A 20,197-nucleotide genomic window follows, 5' to 3' on the forward strand; every position below is an offset into this window, starting at 1 on the left:
ATAAAAAAAGAAAGACCTTACCCATTTTTAACTTTTGTTTTACAATTTTACTACTTATAGAACCTAATTAAAAACTCCTCTCCTTAAAACTTACCAAAATGAGGAGTTGTTTGCCTATATATTCTCAAAAATATATTGGTTGATATTGTCAAGTACATGTATTATAAATGTTTACAGGGCAGTTTTGATTTTATTAGACTTGAAAATATCAGGATCAATATGTGTTAATAAATCTAGCATTATTTAGCCAAGTAATACCTGTAATATTTATATCACTGAATTTAATACTTTTTCCTTTTACAATGCGGGTCTGTGAGAATCTTAGATAATGCCCTTCTGGGGTTCAAAATCCACGACACTCAGTTTCAATGCAATGGGGGCGGATTGAAAGGAAAATCCAAATAATCATCGTACCATAACATTTTGTTACACATTATTCAACTTAAATAAATTAAATGTAATTTACTTAATTGACAGGGGAAAATAAAACCAATTAGGAAGGGATTTTTTAAGAACATTTTGATGTAAATTAAAAGAGTCCTTTCGTTATTGTTCATAAATGGGCTTATTGGGTTATCATGGAGTCTATCAAACGTGCATTTGGCTTATATGGCCAATGACATAGATCTTGTATCAATATCAAAGTCGGGGTTATATGAAATGCTATCAATCTGATAAATAATCATATTAATGAAGACACTCATACAATGTCATTCTATTGTGTGAGCGGTGTGTACACATGATTTTTTTGCTCTTTACTTTTTTACTAATTTAAAATAGCTAGACTGAAGTTATCTCTAAAAATTGTGGATGTATTAATTATTATATAGTTAAGTGTGGAGTTGAGGTTATTTCTGTGATTTTGTGGTAATTGAAGTAGCAATCAAGGAGAAATTTTTTTACTTTTTCATGTATATAGCAGTGGTATTGGATTTATTCATGTATATAGTGCATTGAACATCTCTCAGTGTGCGATGATGCATACTGTGTGCATACTGTGAGAAGGATTAAATTAACCGTTAAATATACAGTAATATACAGTAATTTTCAATGAATTCTATGGTGGACTGTTAGGGCTGACTGTGACTTAGGGTTGATCTCATTGTATTTAAACTGTTTACATATTATTCCTACACAATGGGTGTTGATCTTACCACCGTATCGGTGTCTTTATTATGCCAGCAATGAAACTCAAAACATCAAAACATTTTGCAATCCTAATAGACGGCTTATAATGAGGAACGGGGATTGAGCATCGAGGGCAAGTTATATAAAGGGATATTCTCAAAGTTATCGAACAATGTAATAAACGCGGATTTTAAGTAACGGATAACATGGGCATTGTCCACGAAATAATATTTGTTTGTATAACGTGATATTACCTTTGTCCTGAAGAATATAATTCCTGTGGCTCTACTATAGATCGGTATATTCTACGAGATGTGCCATCAATAGCCGTGACCGCTATATGTACTCGCATTTGTTCCATAAGTGCATAGCTTCAGTTAACCATTTTATTTATCTTTTAAAGAATTGTGTAAGTGTTTCGGGTGTCTCACAACTCAACTCGGAGAACTTGAATCTATGTGTGCATTTGAAATACATTTCTGCTATTTCAGTAAGAATCGTGGTGGGATTATAAGCAAAAGTTCTACCGAAATAAATGATCAATATATTAAATAAGCATGATTAAGAAAAAACGATAAACTACAAAAGTAATACGTATTTTCATCATAAATCAGTAACCCTAAATCTGCACCAAATTCTTTTATATTTTGGCATCGTTTTGAGATGACCCCTCAATATTAGCGTAACTGTTCCTCGGTAATCCTACCCGATATTATGTCGCAAATGTCTAATACCAATGGAACAGACATTCATTTTAAAGCAATGACATGAATGTTTGGATTAACACTTATATTAGTCTGTCTACATATTGCCTATATTATTAGAGCAACTCTTCATGATTTATTTTCATCTTTTTTGCAGTGATATTAACCGTGCCTTTGATAAATCGATAGCTACCCCAAGTAACGATTTTATACTATCTATGTTAAGATCAACGCATTATTATGCTGTCTGGTGATGTCGACGCTAACCCGAGGCATAAAAATGATATGTCGCCATTACATAGTGACTCACCACATCCTGGTTTTTCCATAGTCATGGGCATTTTGCTAACCCAGATACGCAGTATATTGTGCATTCCATGGCAGAATACAATAAGCAAATGTTTGATGCCATTTCAGAAGTTAAAAGTAAGTGTTGTTAGGTCAGACATGAAACGTATGAGACATGAGCTTCGTAAAATTAGTACGAAGGTTGCGTCTATTGAAACTTAACAACATTCTTTTGGCAATAATATACAAGAGTTCAATTGCAACTTTGAGAATTTTGACGCCAGACAGGAGAACATGCGAGATGAGCTTGAAAGTATGGCCATTCATCTGGATCGAAATAGTACTGATGTATGTTCTTCGGATAAGCGTATTCATATGTTAGAATTAAATACTGAAAATGTTCAAAACAACTTAAGAGTATTTGGTTTACCTGATAATGAAGAGGAACTTCCGGATAGTACGAAAAGCAAGTACGTGAGTGAAATACATAGTATTGTGTTCCCTGGCGAAAAGTATAATGATCATAGTATACATGATATTAGACGGATTGGTAAATTTGATGCAAAAAAACCTCGAATGGTGATCATAAGATTTAGTTGTAATCAAATAAAGTTTTCTCTTGTAGAAGTAAACTGAAAAAAAGTTATTAGGGTAGCTAGTGGTCTAACGCGTTACCAAAGGCAACAACTCAAACAGTTAAGTGATAAAGGCATTGTTGGTTATTTTAAGAATGGCATTCTATATCAGCGGGAAAGAAATGCTCAAGTTCATCACGCAAATACGCAATAGGACGGCGACAAGGCAATCGACCTTGTAGGGCGTACAAACGTCAACTTGTGACGCATCTTCCGTTGACAATGGACCTTTTAGCGAGGATGTTGGCTTTCCAATAAACTCCAGCCCGGAACACTAGAAATCCGGTCAAGGCCCTAAATCTAACTGTGACATTTTGTTCCTAACATGGAATATTGGTGGAAATATTAACATTATCAAACGTAAAGATATTATTGAATATTTATCAAAATTTGACATTATAACACTTGTAGAAACTTGGCTATGTGATACGTTGCATATTCCAGATTTATCTCCATTGTATGTAACATATGATTGTTTTGCCAGAAAATCCTCTAGCCATGGTAGAAACATGGGTGGAGTCATAGTTTTCAATAAACATAAGTTAAGTGGTTCTTTACAAAGGATAGAAGAAAATTTTAATCATGGTGTTGTTTTTAAGATAAGTCGTAATCTTTTTCAAACTTCTAAAGATATTTTTCTTAGCCTTATATATTTCGCCGGACGGATCACCGGGTGTGTAATAATGAGCATAATAACGGAATAGATATAATTGAAAATATATTAAATGTTTACTATAATAATTCATTTGACCTACTTATAGTTGGTGATCTAAATGCCCGAACTGCATGTGAAAGGGAAATCCCAAGTGTAAATAAAAATATTCCTCCTTTTAGAGAATATGATGAAATGTTTGAAGACGTTAACATACCTATAAGGAAACCATGTGACACATTAATTAATCGTTTTGGACAACAACTCATTGAGCTATGTAAATGTTTTTCATTGTGTATATGCAACGTGTATATAGGTGTCGATAGTGACCATTTCACATTTGTTAGTCACTTAGGAAAAAGTGTTATTGATTATGCTATATGCAACTTAAATATTTTTCATTTAGTTAAAGATGTTATTGTTGATGATTTAGCAGAGTGTGAACACTTTCCAATTATAGCTAAATTTTAAGGCATAAATAATGAAATTACAAGACGTAATACTGATGAGAAAAATATATCAGTTAAGCGAGTCTATTGCTTTAATGATGATATTATTTCACACTACCAGAAAATGCTTTCTAATAACATAGAGCAGGCCATTTTAAAAGTATTGACACAATGACTGGAAATGTTAATTGTCCTATTAATGATATTGTTGTTGAATTTGAAAATACTTTAATTGAATGTAGTAGTGATTTTTGTAGATCTTCATATAATAGGAAACAGAAAACCAATAAAACGTGGTTAGATATTGAATATAAAAAGTTAAAGGCCAGAGTAGCATTTTCTCTAAGAAACTTTAGATTAACTAAGTCTTAAAGCGATTTGAACCAATATATAGCAAATAAGAAAATATATGTAAATATAAAAAAAAGAGTTACATAGAGATAAATCTATTTGCAAAATTGGCAGATGTGTCAGGTGATTCGCAGTTATTCTGGAAGACGCTTAAAATCACGTCACAGTCAAATGTTGATTATAATACATCACACATTTCTACTGAATAATGGTTAAACCACTTTAATGAGTTATTTAATGATAATTATATCAATGAGTCAGATTGTACTCAACCATTATTTAATGATGACATTTGTACAACCAGTGATTTGGAGTCGTCTATCCTTAATAAGGAAATTACAGATGATGATATTTTAGATGCATTAAAATCTTTGAATACAAATAAGGCAAGTGCACGGAATCTAACTGCGAATCACTTAAAACATGGTGCAATGTATATAATTATTATCTTATATCAGAAAGCTTTTTAATAGAATTTTTTCATCTGGAGAATTCTCAGAACAGTAGACTACTACTTTATTGATAACTATTCATAAAAAAGAACCTAAAGATGATCCTGATGATTTTAGAGCTATATCTTTAATTGATGTTCTTAGTTAGCTTTATATCTATATTTTTAATAAACGCCTTACTTTTTACTGTGACATTGTTAACAAAATCACAGAGGCACAATCTGGCTTTAGAGCAGAATACTCGACCATAGACAATGCATTCATACTAAATGCTTTAATATCAAAATATTTATTCTAAAAGGGAGCAAGAGTTAAAAATGGAAAAGAATTAAGTGATTTTATTAATTGTCCAGTCGGATTAAGACAGGGATGCAACTTGAGTCCTGTTTTGTTTCTTTTTATAAATGAATTGTATGATTATTTTGAAGAAAATGGAATGAGAGGAACACAACTCTCACTAGATATTGTAGAAATATTTATGTTGTTATTTGCTGATGATGTAGCGCTTACTTCTGACACCATAGTTGGTCTGCAATCACAACTTAATTTGTTTAATCAATATTGTCAAATTTGGAAACTGTCTGTTAATGTACTAAAAACAAAAAATTGTTGTGTTTAAAAATGGTGGACGATTGTCATAGTACGAAAAATGGTTTTATAATAATGAACCTGTTCAAACTGTCAATGGTTTTACTTATGTCGGAGTTTACTTTTCTTCAACATTGTCCATGCATAAAATGTTATTAAAGGAAAACGAGTACTGATTTCATGTAAAAGATTTCTTTCTGTGCCACAATATGCTTGCAATGCAGTTGTTTAAGGCGATTGCGATCGATTTCCAATGTTTATATTGACTTGTAAACGTGCTGTTTGTTATTGGCTTAAATTGTTAATTTTTACAAAAACATAGATATGTTTACAAGTGTTATAATATGCTAAAATCATTAGATCCCGTAGGACATACATATTGGGTAACTCATTTAAGAAAAAACCTTATGTCAAATGGTTTTTCATATGTATGGAATGCACAATATGTTGTTAATGAAAAGTCTTTTTTGTCTGAATATGTGCAAAGACTTAAGGATCAATATATACAAATATGGACCAGTAAATGTTTAAATAGTCCATAACTGATTTCTTACTCTGGGTAAAAAACATCTTTTGAGTCTGAATCATATGTGAATTATCTACTTCCCAGGAAATATAGGAATGTATATAGTTGTTTAAGATGTTCTGCTCATAGTTTAGAAATTGAACGTGGGAGATATCAAAATGTTAATAGAAATGATTGTATGTGTCCATATTGTCAAACAACTGTAGAGTCAGAATTTCACTTTTTGTTGATATGTCCTGTATATGATAATATAAGAACTTTGTATATTGATAAAAAGTACTATGAAATGCCAGATACGAATTAGTTTAATGCGCTTATGACAAGTAGTAATGAAAAAATTGTTAAAAATACAGCAATAATGTTATTTAAAGCTTTTAAAACTAGAGATACATTTGTAACAAATGGAAATCTTTAATACCATGTAGAACAGATTACTTAAAATTCAATTATGTTTGTAGATTAATTGAGATTGCTTGACAATGAAAATTGTATTTGCTTAACCTAATATACGCATAGTCAATATGATTTGTTAAAATGTGTTTATTATACCGCTCACATAAAATGTTTATATTGTGAAATGTACATGTTGGCATGGGCTGGTGGCCTTGAAGTCAATAAAATGTTTGTTTGTTTGTTTGCTTATTATCATTATCCTAGTCTTGAATTGAACAACAAAGTCGTTAACAGCATTAATAGGAATTTTGAGAACATACTTTTATCTCAGTTTTGAACGTTTATTTTGATAAAACAAAAATCGTCTGGAAAAGTAAAACTAATTTGTAACAAATAGTAAAAAAACTAAAATTATCGAAACAAAAATTATCTTAGAATCAGCAAAGCTTTGACATACTTGTCTTCAAGTTTTTTTTGTAGATTTATTAGAAATGCTGTTACATTGTGACTCTCGTTTCCCAGGAAAATAGTAAAATCCTGTACACACTTTTTTGGAAAAGTCGGGTACAATAAAATGTCAAGTAAAACTGTTAATACTGCTTTTGTTGCGTTTAATGAATTGTGTAAATCTATTATTACTGACCTCTTATCAAAAAATAAAAAATGGCAAAATCGTCAGAAACACGTGGTACTGGAAATACTATAGAAAGAAGGAATAAGAAGAAGGAAAGACTGTCTGTTTGCGAACAAAACTGTCAGGATATGGACGTTAAAAGCGATGTTTTGATTTCTTTTGCTTTTGAAATATTTTATGTATTTCAAGAGAGATTATGAAATTGTTATATACAACAAAAGATACTTTGTTATCTGCTGGAGATATGCTGCTTTAATAGTATATAATTAATATGTATAAATCGTTGTTTTTGTGTTACTTCATGAAATTGTGATACTGCCTACTTTGTTATTGTACAACAAAGCGTATGGCGATGCTAATTTTTGTCTTTGATGAAGGGTTCCGAATAGAAATTTAAACACAGAACATGTAAACTTTGACGGGAATGCTATTTATTATTTCATTAAAAATTTTATATTTTATGTAATTTATGATTTTTTATTTGTTTGATTTATTTAAATTAGTGTCAGGTATACTTTTTTACATGTATTTATCATTGTAATTGTTAATATGTCCTATAATCAAAGAATTAACAAGACATTAAATACAATAGAGAGAATTGAGATTGAATCATTTGTGAGCAGCCTTTCTGGAAGTTCAAAGTCACCTCATGTTACACATTGAGAAAAATACTCAAAATATACTCAAGAAAATATTTAAGAATACTCGTGTGCCGGCTGTAAAAAGTCTTCCTGTACATTTAATGAATTATGTTATATTTTCGATTCTTGAAGATCGTTCAGCTCGACATTATTGTTGTGTATACATTTAAGATGGTAATTTTAGTTTCTTGTATTTGGCCTTTTTCAACTTGTGTTGTTCCAGTATTCGTACTTGAATACTGTATAATCACCCTTAGGATATGTTGCCTGCTTTTTAAATTTGTCTTTTGACGTCTTGTCTGTGATTGCAGGCTTCATAACCTCAGATCACCTTTCCAAATTCCATTTTATTCAGTTCCGCCTATTGTTTTCTCGTTTACATCGTCGGTTACCCACGGTATATATTCCGTACATGCTACATTATCTAGATAATGTAGTATGTACGGAATATATACCGTGGGTAACCGACGATGTCTCGTTTAGGGCACACGCATTTTGTTACTTGGAGACCATATGACGCTTTTCATGGAATGGCACTAACGTGTCACTTTGAAGGTTCATGATTACCGCCATTTGCAGATGTTTCAAAATTCAAAAAAGTACCATTTTATGCTAAATGTTGAATTATGCTTAAGCAGGTGCTAGAAGGCGTGGACGGTAACTTGCACTTTCCAGGACCGTCCATGAACAGGCTCAATCAAACCGTGCCTGCAACATTTTACAATTTTGCCGAGTTAGGCTTTCTTTAGGGATTCTGTTTATCTCAATTTCAAGAAGGCATGGCGAAATTCACCAAACGCACACCTGACACAATCCGGCTACGATAGGCTTTAGGTAATAGTAGGACACAAAACAAAACAAAACTTGGGAGATGGTATAAGAGCGGAGGAAATAAGAGAGATGCGTATCAATTCTTAATTAAAAATAAATTAAATCAGGAAAATCATAGGCGAAATTATCGTTGGTCAAAATCTTTCGAAATAAAACTACATTTACTCTCATAACTAACATAAGATTACAACATTACCACTCATATTTTCTAAATGAAAAGCCTAGCGGAATATTAAAATGCAAAACTTAAATATGTTCCTCTGTTATCATTTAGAGCATGACAACATGGTATGGGATAATTTGACGTTGAAGGAAGGGAAGCAAAGGAATATGAGCAGACTCAGTTGGAGGCAGCTGGTATTATGTATCAGGATCATCAGAGTCATCTACAATGTCAAGTCCCTTTTATTTATCTTCAACTGGAACATCTGAAATAGACATAAATGGCAAAAGGAGGTATCTATTTCTTAACACGAGAACCTTCCTTTTTAAACCTCGGGTAAACAGGGAATGTCCTAAAGGGTTGGCTAAAAACAATATAAGGCCGTTTTCCCAAAATTGTTGCTGTTTTTGTTTTTCCACATTTTGGGGAAACCCTTTTTAAAGGACTAGCATCGGTCTCCAGGATGAAGAACGGAACTTCTCCCCCTTTTTAAATTCATAATAAGCCTTGTTTTTTTTTGCGGGATGTTTTTTACGGGGTTTTTTGGGAGCCTTTTGCCATATCCTGAACGGAAGGTCGTTAATTAAAAATTTCACAATACCCCTTTTTTTGGGGGATTTTGTTTAAAAGAACTTTCAGTGGGTTTTAAACACTAAAAACCCCATAAAAGGCGGGGTCTAGGATCCCGCCCCAAACAAAAAAAAGTAGGGGAAAAAAAAAAAACCCCCCCCCCAAACATTCTGACGGGGTTGCATTTATCCCAGGGACCAGACTCGGAACATGGGTTTTCCCGGGTTTGGGAAACTTTTGATGCTCTTCTAGAGTCCCAAGCATCTTGAGTAACGTTTGATTATCTTTTGACTATTCCGTTCCCCATAGCATGGTAAGGCGTTGTCCTTGTTTTCACAATGCCAGCCAGACCACTTTGATTAGATGCGACTCAAAATTCTGTCCCTGGTCACTATGAATCCTACCAGGAAATCCGTAGTGGACTATAAAATTATCACAAAAAATTTTGGCCGTTGTCTTTGCAGTCTGATTTCTAGTGGGATATGCCTGTGCATATCGACTGAAGTAATCAGTCAGGACAAGGATGTTTTCAAAACCACCTTTACATCTATCCAATGACAAGAGTTCATCACAAACCACTTCCATTGGTGTACTTCCTTCTGATTCAACGATCACACTTCCTGATTATTTTGGCGATAAAACTGTCCATTCCAGGCCAATAAAATCTTTCCTTGGGAAGCGATGTCCAGGTAAAACGAGTTGAAGATGATCACCTTCTGTCAATACCGATTTCCTGTAAAGAACACCTTGTATTAACACAAGGTTCGACCATTCTCTAAGATATGTAGAAATAGTTCGATTAAAAGGCTTAGCCGGTTTTGTTCCGTTTCTTAAATTCTCAACTATCTTAGATACTGTGGGATCATCTGCTTATGCTTTTATCCAGGTTGTTGAAGAAACGCTTTCATTTCGTAAGAGGTCTTATGGAATGGAAATTTCACGAAATTTCACCAGTTTGGATTGCGTTATCAGGCTCACGGACGGTATGTATGAGAGCTGTTAATTGTGTTGTAGCTGCATTTGTAACGGCTTTAACAACTTCTTTAGGAATTATCCTACTAAGTCCATCAGCATCTGAATGATTGGCTTATTTCTTATATTTGGTCGAAAAATCATAATTCCCCAAAGCTGCTAGCCATCTGTGACCTGTGTCATCAAGCTAAGCAGAATTATTCACACACGTGAGAGGGTTGTTATCAGTCACAACATGCCATACATGTAGTCATGAAACTTTTCAGTGACAGCCCACTTGAGTGCGAGAAACTCGAGCTTGTGAGCTGGATAGCTCCTCTCACTTTGTTTCAAACTTCTGCTAGCAAACGCAATGACACGATCTTTTCCGTCTTGTTTTTGATAAAGAATTCCATTGAGTCCTAAAGATGAAGCATCGACATGTACAGTAAATGGTTTTGTATAATCGGAATTACCAAGTACGGGAGGATGTGTCAGTTTTTTCTTGATATCATTGAAAGCTTTTCCCTGAGAAGTATCCTATCGGAAAGGAATACGTTTATGCTTACTAATAGAAGTTTCTTAGCTGGCTGTCCGATTAAGAGATCATTAAGGGGTCTGGCTAAAGCTGCAAAATCTTTTTGAAAATTTTCCTATAATAGCTTTGCAAAAAACCAAAAAAACCTTTAAAGGGACTTGTTTTTGTTGATTCGGCCCCCCTTTTTAACCGCTTAGTTTTGGAAAGAAAACAGGGTTTATCCCAACCCCTTTTATATATGACGTGGGCCCAGGTTTGGTTTGTTTCTTTTATTAAAAAAATTGACCTTTTTATTGTTTTAAACTTCAGGTTTAAAATCTGCCCCCAAAAGGGTTTTAAAAACTGCATCTAGTCGGTCAAGGTGAGTATTGATATCAGCGCTGAAAATGATGTTGTCGTCAAAATAGATGAGACAGTCTCTTGAATTTAGGTCTCCATACATCGTTCCATGAGCTGCTGGAAAGTCGCTTGGGCATTATAAAGGCCGAAAGGCATCCTATTTGCTTCATTAAATTCTAAACCTCCTACTTGGAATGCAGTCTTTTCTTTGTCAGCCTCTTCAAGTTCGACTTGCAAGTAACCAGACATTAGGCCCCAGACAGCATATGAAGTGTGTCATCAACTCTTGGAATACCATAGGCGTCCTTCTTAATCCGAGAATTAAGTGCACGGAAATCGACGCAGAAGCGGATAGACCCATCTTTCTTACTCACTATGACAACATTTGATGCCCAGGGGCTCTAAGATGGACGTATGGCTCCAATATCAAGCATGTATTTGATATGTTGTTTTATTTTAGAAAGAGTGCAGGTGGTATTCTGCTATAAGGCTCCTTAAAAGGCTTATTGTCTGTCAGTTCAATTTTATGTTTTATCTTTGATGTATGACCTAAATCTAAAGGCGACTTTGGAAAAACCGAACCCATTTTTCAGACAATTGCATGACTTCTTGCTGTTCCACATTTAGCTCTGAATTGCTCAAGTTTATTCCGAACTTATTTTTAACTTTTTGTGTGATGTTTGTCTTATTTTCTACATGTGTTTCTTTTGCTTTTTCAGATGCAGATTGTTGATAGATGATCGAACCTCCATTGGTAAATATATTTTCTTTTTCAAGATTAGGTAAATCATCCTTAGCGTCAAAGATCGGAGCTTGATCCTACACTTTAACTTCCTGTAACTTGCAGATTATCGACTTCGCTCTAACTTATAAAGGTTTTGCTGAAAGATTACATAATTTTAAAGGAACTCCAGCTGTTCTTTCACGATTGTTAAGTTTAACTTCTCACGGACATACCATTTGTTTATTGGTTTATCAGGACCTGAAACATCAAGATCATCTGTGATTGCTGCTTCTGCGATGACGTTCGTTCGAAGAAAACCAATTATTGTTTTAGTTTGCATTGGATATAACAGGAAATTCATGGTTGATTTTACTTTACATATATATGTCTGATTAATAATTCCAAAAGCAAATTTCCATTCATTTGGAACTCTTTCATCTGAATTTTCTATGTACAATCTTTTACTCTCACGAATGATGTTGTTACCAACTATTACTGGAAATGTGTCGTATATTCAGTTGCTTTTACAATCAGAAATGGTACTAGCAATCCTGACATGTTACTGTTTGGAACTTTACTTTCGGCTTCGATGTATCCAAGATAAGATATTTCTTTTCCTTTTGCTCCGGTTATATTCAATTCAAATTCTCCGTTGTCAAGTAATTTTAGCTTATCCTCCATTTTGTTGAAATATGTCTCTGAAATTGTACTGACCATACAACCTGTGTCGATCAGGGCTTTAACCTCAATACTGTCTATAAAGATTTTGTTTTCATTTGCCTTTCAAACCATCCTGTCTTTTAATGTATTTCTCTTTATGTTCGGGCTGTTTACTTCTATGCTTCCATCTTGCATGTGGATAGAAGCTCCTTCTCGTCTAAATTGGCTTAACTTGTTTCTTTACTCTCTTTTGGCTCTTTCTTCTCTGAAAGACATCGGTCATACTTTGTTGATTTGTGTTGGTTACTCTCATTTCTTCTGAAACATCTTCCTCTGTTTGAACCTCTATTTCTGCTGTTAAATCCTGGCTGGTATCCTCCTCAATATGTATAATTTTGATCTTGACCTTTAAGTTTTCCAACATTGGCTCTAATGATTTCATTCGACCAAGAAGCTCCTGAAGAAAGTTAATTTTTCATCTGTCTCTTTCTGTTGGTTAGTATTTGCTTTCACTTGAGTTGATAAATTCTCTTCTTCTCAAAAATCACTCATTAATTGCACAAAACATGTAGCTTATTATTAAAATTTGGAATCTTTATATTTTTTCTAAAATCTAAGTACATTTTTTTTCAAGTTTGATTGTATCGAAATATTTTTGCTCATCTGAAGGCGTGCAGCGTTAAAGCTTTATGTTTTAAATACAAGTATTATTTGAGTTTATGCTAACTCCTGCCACCTTATCTTAGGAAAAAGTACCAAATCATTATATAATAAGTAGCTTTTACAACTTTAAACCATTTTAGCACTGTAAAAAGATAAACATCTTAATAAGCTACACAGTAACATTAATTTTGTCATTTATATGTAACTATGATTTTAATGCAACTTTATTTGTTTTTATAGTTCAGATATTCATTACAAATCAGTTTGTATTTTATTTGGTCGAAACCAATATATGACTCGTAAAATTACTTGATAGAGCCTGTCATTTTTTATTTCAGCGTTTTTGTTTTGGAGGATTATTTTAAAAGTTTTTATATGTTTATTAGTATTGCTTATCTATTTTTAAAAATATGGAAGGTAAAGTTTGATACCTGTAAAAGTATGCAACAAATTATGATAATCTCGTATAATTCTAATGTAAGTTTACTTCTGTTGAGTATTATGTTTCCATGTGGATGAGACTAATTTGTCACATTGAACAAACGCTTTGATCGAATGCAGCCAACATCAATGCAAAATAACACTTTACATGTGCCAAACTGCATGACAAGGCCGATTGCATATACATCATTATGAATAAACTTTTAAGTGATTTAAAAGTACGTCTTGATTTGATAGAACGCAGCTTTATTTGTCTAGTAAATATGTTAATTATTCGATACATGGTAAACTTTCTTTATGGTTATCATTTTTTGTGTTATATATTTAAAAGCTATTTAAAATATATGTTTAATATCGTAAAGTAATATAATATAACGCCTTAGATAAATAACACGTTGAAATCAATCTTAATGTTTTGTAAGTGTGCATTTGTATGAATTGACTGTTCATTATTTCATTTTTTATGTTTTTACTCAAATACGAAAACTTATTTAGCATAAAACATGTTAATTCAATTAGTTTTGCCAAATATATAAATCCAAATAATAAAGAAATGTAAAAATAATTGCTAATCACTACCCGGGTTATTCGGGTTATTTCACTTTTTTCAAGTTATTTATACATCACAACAGTATGTGTCAAGTGCCATGTGGCAGTCGAATAAAGTTTCCCGTACTTCAGCTCGGTGTAGTTATATTTTCTTGTTCTTCGGGATCATTGATTCAAACATATTAAGTGTTGAAGTTTGAGTACCGCTCAAATCGGTGTAAGGGGTGTAAGGAATGTTTTTCATAATTCCTTATATACAAGTTTGATCAAACCGAGTCTGCAATTGTCATGTTATTTTGTTGATTTTAATTCTTCCGAGGAATCACTTTTTTTAGATATTCTTACAACTTGTGCGAGTCAAAGCCTAGGCGAAGTTGTTGTATGTCGTAACAAACTGTTTTTTTCACGTTTGTAAGAAGACTCTTTTGAAGAAAACACGTGTAATTGTACCTGTCTTTTTCTATGTGTTATTAATCGAAAACTAAAATAGAGACAAATTAATAAACACAATCATTAATTCTAACACTATCGGAATTTTTTCTATATAGACAAAGAAGGCCGGAAGCGTGCATTGTTCTACAACAATGCACTCGCCGTTCTTATTATCTCCCTGTGTATTTTCACATTGAAGGCGCCATTTTGTTTAAAAAAATCTGATAAATTAAAACAATTTTTGTCGAATTTTGTTGTGAAAACTATCTAGAATGAAAGAAAATGGTCTAACTAAGAAAATTAATCCGAACACCAATATCTTTAATTCAGTCGTTAACGCTGTACAGACGTTTAAAGTGTTGTTTACGTGACGTCACAATGTAGCGCCAAACAGCACGTGCAAAATAATCAAATCAAGTACCCTATTTAAATGTCGCAAACGAGTTTAGTTTTACATTTATTTCACTTTTAATAATGTGTATTTCGCTTGGAAAATTATAAACTGAAATAAATAAACAAACAAAGTTGTATCAACGTTTTCAAAATTCGTTATTTTCAAAATGTTTCTACACACGGTAGATTTAACGACAGTTTTTTTTCCAACCCACTGGAACGGCCTTTAAAGAACGTTTCTATTGGAAACTGTGAGGCGAAAACAAATTCAACCACCAAACATAAAGTCCAACGTTATAATAATAATTATATTTTTTCTTGACGTGTTAGAATGGAAATAGATATCAATTCTTCGTACATTATTGTATAATAATGCATTTTTTTGTTCAATTGCTTTGTAATTAATCACTCAGGCCTGTCGACCTTCGTGATTATATTACTACGCATTTGAACTCAAACCGTGCATTATTCTACAACAATGCACTCAAAATTGATATCTATTTCCTAATTAAAAGATATAATTAGAAATTATGCATGATAATGCAAGTTGAAAATATAAAACTATAGAAAATATTCATATGGTCTTTACACAGTGTATAGTATCGAAATTATTTTGTTCAAACAGAGAATTGACTTTAAATTTTGATAACGATTTAAAAATGGCTGACTTTGATTAAATAACACATTACCTTGTAATTCAATAAGCCGAAGACACCTTTTTGTTTAAACTCGTTTATCATTGACACAGACAGGCAGATTGACAGCAAATTGCATTGTCGTAAACAGTAAAGAAAAAATTGTTCCAAACAAAATAACATAACAGTCTGATAGTTCCATTGTTTGTAAATTGATAGGCGCAGTTATTGTAACATTTACAAAAATATTCATACAGTTTTGCTAAATATATTTGAAGATGTTTACATTTTGCAACAAACTTTAGAATAAAGTTGTTCACACCCCAATTTCCATAAACATTACAAATACGTTTAACATTCAATTGTGATTTGGAAATCTTTAATTAAATACGTTCAATTTCATTTAATGTAGCAAAACCCCATATTTCATATCCATAATTGAGAGTATCTGCAAGAAAGGCGTCAAAAAGATGGTAAATAACGCTATTAAATATTAAAACATTAAGACTTTCAAGACCATTACCAGCCAATGTTTTTCTTTTAGTAAAATTATACTATATCGCCTGCAAATACGTTTAATTTTTAAGAATTTCAAAATTAATTAATTAGATTATATTTTCTCAGATGGACATTCTTTTTTGTCGTTAGAATTGCTTTAAAAAAGTGATAGCAATGGTGTCAACAGTCCGACTGCATATAGTTACGCGATTAAATGGCAAATCAGTGAAAAAAGCAAGTTTATTAATAAAATTTATTTAAATAAGGAAGCGTACGTAGAATATCTTTTAAATAATTTTCAATTAGACTTTGCTTGACAATACTGTAGAGGAAATTACTAACATCTATAATGAATCCGCCAAAGTTGTTTTACTAAGGATAAATTCGCACATTAAGGTAAATAGGAAGGGCACATGTCGGTCAAAAATGAAATAAATAAACTCTTGTACGGGCCTCACTGTCGTAACAACCGATAGTAATATATATATATATATACCGAGCAAATAAATCTGATAATAATCGATGTGTTCACAACCGTGCAAGTACAGACTATAAACATACAATTAAAATTTACATGAATACGCTAAACAATCAGGCCAAGCTAATAAAAATGCTGAATTCCGATCCCAAATTGAACTGGAAATATTTAAATAGTCACTAAAAATTCAAATAGAGAAAATAAGAATCCCTAAAGATAGCTTAACACGGCAAAATTGAAAATGTTGCAGGCTCGGTTTGATTGAGGCTGTTCATGGACGGTACTGTCAAGTGCAAACTACCGTCCGAGCCCCCTAGCACCGGCTTAAGCAGAATTCAACATTTAACATGAATTGGTACAATTTTTAATTTTGAAACATCTGCAGATGTGTTCATATGGCGGTTATCATGGAACCTTCAATGTGACACGTAACTGCCATTCCATGCAAAGCGGCATATGGTCCCCAAGTAAAAAATGGACGGAACTAAAAAAATGGAATTTTGAAAGGGGATCAGAGGTTATGAAGCCTGCATATCACAGATAAGACGTCAAAAGACAAATTTAAAAAGCAGGCAAAATATCCTAAGGGTGATTCAACAGTTTTCAAGTGAGGAATATTGGAACCACCAGTTTGAAATAAATAAGATTGATTTACGGAAAATTAAATCTGGAATTAAATAATAAAATGTAAAAATGGTAAAGCAGCAAGCAAGCCGGAGATATAAAATCTACAGAACACATAATATTGCAAATATGTTCAGGCATTTTTCCTTATATTCGTTCAGAAAGCTTTATTATCCCTATATTTACACTGACTTACCGAAATACTACAGAAAACAAGTACAAATGTTGCTGCAATGCACATATTGAGAAGCTCCGCGCAAAAAATGCGCTCATTACAGATATCTTACCAAATCGTTCTTAAGCACAGGCCATGTTCTATTCAGATTAAGTACTATTGTCAATTATTCCGGATGTTTTGTAAATTATTTTTGCACAATTATACTTATCGTATGCACTATTCATGGGAGAGGAACCAGATATTAAATTTAAAAAAAATGTTTTCACGAATGTCTTCCTGGTAAGGAAAGTAATTCCATTGAATACAAACAAGACTTACAAGACTTGTTAATGTAATGTGTGACATGACAGTACTTCAACATTGTTCTGTTTGTGTCACTACTGTAGTCAGTAATATAAGATGATAAGAAATATCAAAGCATGTACATTTTTTGTTCACCTATAATGCTACTCATTTTCTACAAGTAATATCATTGATTTTGACCCGTACTCGGCTTACAAACATGTATTACTCTATGTCTACGTACCGAATCGTTGTGCCGCAATTTTGTCTACTAAGGGAGTTTTAGCACTTATGCGCTCGTTTCCTGATAGATACGGTATTTCATGAACGGGAAGAGCTAGTGACTTGGGGTCGGTCTCATTTTGAAGCTTTATACAAACGTTAAAAAGTGATAGAGGTTTATTTTAATTCTCTGGACAATTGTTTTCACAACGGCCCGGGAAATGAACCCAATGCTCGTAGGCTCGAATATTGAGTTTCTGGCCTTCTCTTAACTTATAGTATATTTCAAAGGGGGTTATATGTTACTTTTGTTTGGGGGGGGGAGGGTTTGACACATTTAAGATAGACACAGGATTTTTATCAATCTGGTTAAATTTGTTTCTTCCCAGGTCCGATACTCGTGCCTGTGGGAGCTATATACGGAAAAGACAATTTCAAAATGATAATACTATGATATAACAATTCGTGAAAAATGGCCTGATATTAAATTTATAAAGAGTGCACTTTAATGTTGAATATGTTTGCATTTCATTTCCTGCAAAATTCTCCAGATTGTTATTTATTATCATAGCGCGACACGAATGACCGGTTCGTTTAGACTAAAACTACTTTTATAAATAGATACTTTCTTCGTACTTTCATAACTTTCATAATTGTAAGGTCATCTAGCTATTTATAGCTTTCAAATTCATGTACTGCACTAGAAAAAAACATACATAACCCACAGTGTACCATAAAATAATAATTAATTTCTGTAAAATATACACATGTAAGAAAAAAAATCACCGAATTTAAGTTTATTTTTACGTTGTCTTTTATACTTCTTTCCCATCAGTTGAGGCGTGAACGTCGTTCCCGTTTTCATTTATTAATAAGCCATGCTGCGAATTCTTGATTCCGAATTTATTTTTTGCTGTACATCGTTGGGATTATTTGATAAAAATCGGGTCCATGGACAAAAAAATAGCCTGTGGGCGCGGAGCAATTATTGTACTTTAGTTTTAAATTAAAGTGAACCAAATTTGTAGAAACTAATGAAAGGTGAATTAAATTTGTAGAATCTCATAGCATTATTTATGTAAATCAAGCTGGCTTTAGAACAATTCACTCGACTAAATATCATGTATTAAGCTTAAACTATTTTATAGAATTAAAGCTTATATCTACTGTCCGTATTTGTTGAGCCTTCATTATGATTCGGATTTCCTGAGAAAGCTCTTTGTTAAATGCAATCAAACCGTCCTTTAACGGTAGGCATTAGATAAAATATCAAAATGTCGGTGTCCGTGGAAGTCAAACAAATTGTTGATTGTTGTTAGAAAAACAATGTTTGAAGTTATATGAAACAAATAAACTGGAAATAATAGACTCAAGTTTTTATGGTCACGATTCTTTGCCAGTTTACCTGCCGGCTCTATGCATAACGCCATGTTTGTTCTCAAAATCGTGAAAATTGCTTACTTAATTCTTTTTTATCAGAAGTTAAAAATAAAAACCGCATCGCTTTCAAAATTATGAAAGCTCGCCGATGATTGGTTGTTTAAAAGGTTATGGGAAGGTGATATCCTATTGCTGACTGTCAGAGCCTAATGCGTTGCGTTATTTAGGAGCTGAGTTTAATCAAATTGTGGTCTATATCTACATCAAAAAGAAAATTTGTTTCGAAAAAATATATTCCCTTTAAATACTACTTTTGCAACAATATTTTCTTGCTAAACGGTCTACAAGGATCACAAATATAACATATATTCCAAACAGATAAAACACAATGAATATATCAGAATAGATACAACTAAACATTATCATGTCGCATGATTAACTGGCAGTAGATATAATTATTTTTATCAAAATGAATACAGTTTATTGAAACGATATACACAATATATTGAAACTCCATGTAAAATTTGAGTACTGTGAACAAAATTAATTATTTATTTACCTCCATGTTGAAATATTTAAGCATAAAAAGGTCAGCTACATACTATATATACAACTGTTAAGATTATCATATGTAATAATATATTAAATCAAACCTGAAATCGTGACATCTTCGCCTTTGAATTTTATTTCCAAGTGAACTATATAAGCTGTGTGTTAATTATGATTGCATCAACTTTTAATGCAGTACACACGGGGGAGGAAGTGTTACACGAGGAATTGAGTTCTTATGATAACTTGTCAAGGAGTTATTGTGATAACTGTAACGGAGTTCGTCGGAAAACTATTGTATATACTGCAAAAACACTCGTCAAAAATGGTTAAAAAGTAAGTTTTAGGTGCTAAATAAATATTTAATGATTAAGCTTGCCTTACATATTGCATTATGTGTCAAAAACTAATTCATAGTCCATTTTTTATCGCTTCTTGCTTAAAATCTGGTAGTTTTGAGTAAAATTTCCAAATTATATGCCATTTCGCAAGTATTGGCCTGTTCATTTCAAGTCTTCAAGCCGGTTCTAGGGGGCGTGAGGGATGTTGCACGTATTCATTATGCCTCGTGTACAGACTCAATCAAACCGAGTCTGCAATTCTCTTTTAATTTTGTTGTGATTAATGCTTCCAAGGGATCACTTTGTTTCCAGATT

At 32.7% G+C, this 20,197-nt stretch overlaps 1 protein-coding gene across 1 annotated transcript in view; it reads right to left on the reverse strand.

Annotated features, from left to right (window-relative positions):
- Nucleotides 1-19,790, reverse strand: part of LOC132742019 (uncharacterized) — a 36,509-nt gene extending 16,719 nt beyond the window's left edge. Inside the window, exon 1 of the mRNA XM_060730299.1 lies at nucleotides 19,646-19,790. Within this exon, the coding sequence (XP_060586282.1) occupies nucleotides 19,646-19,660 (15 nt within the window). The 5' untranslated portion in view covers nucleotides 19,661-19,790. The remainder of the gene's footprint in view (nucleotides 1-19,645) is intronic.
- Nucleotides 19,791-20,197: the final 407 nt, after the last annotated feature.

The sequence above is a fragment of the Ruditapes philippinarum genome, unplaced genomic scaffold, assembly GCF_026571515.1.
Source record: "Ruditapes philippinarum isolate M1 unplaced genomic scaffold, ASM2657151v2 ctg3077_1_1_1_1, whole genome shotgun sequence".
Taxonomy (NCBI): Eukaryota; Metazoa; Mollusca; class Bivalvia; order Venerida; family Veneridae; genus Ruditapes; species Ruditapes philippinarum.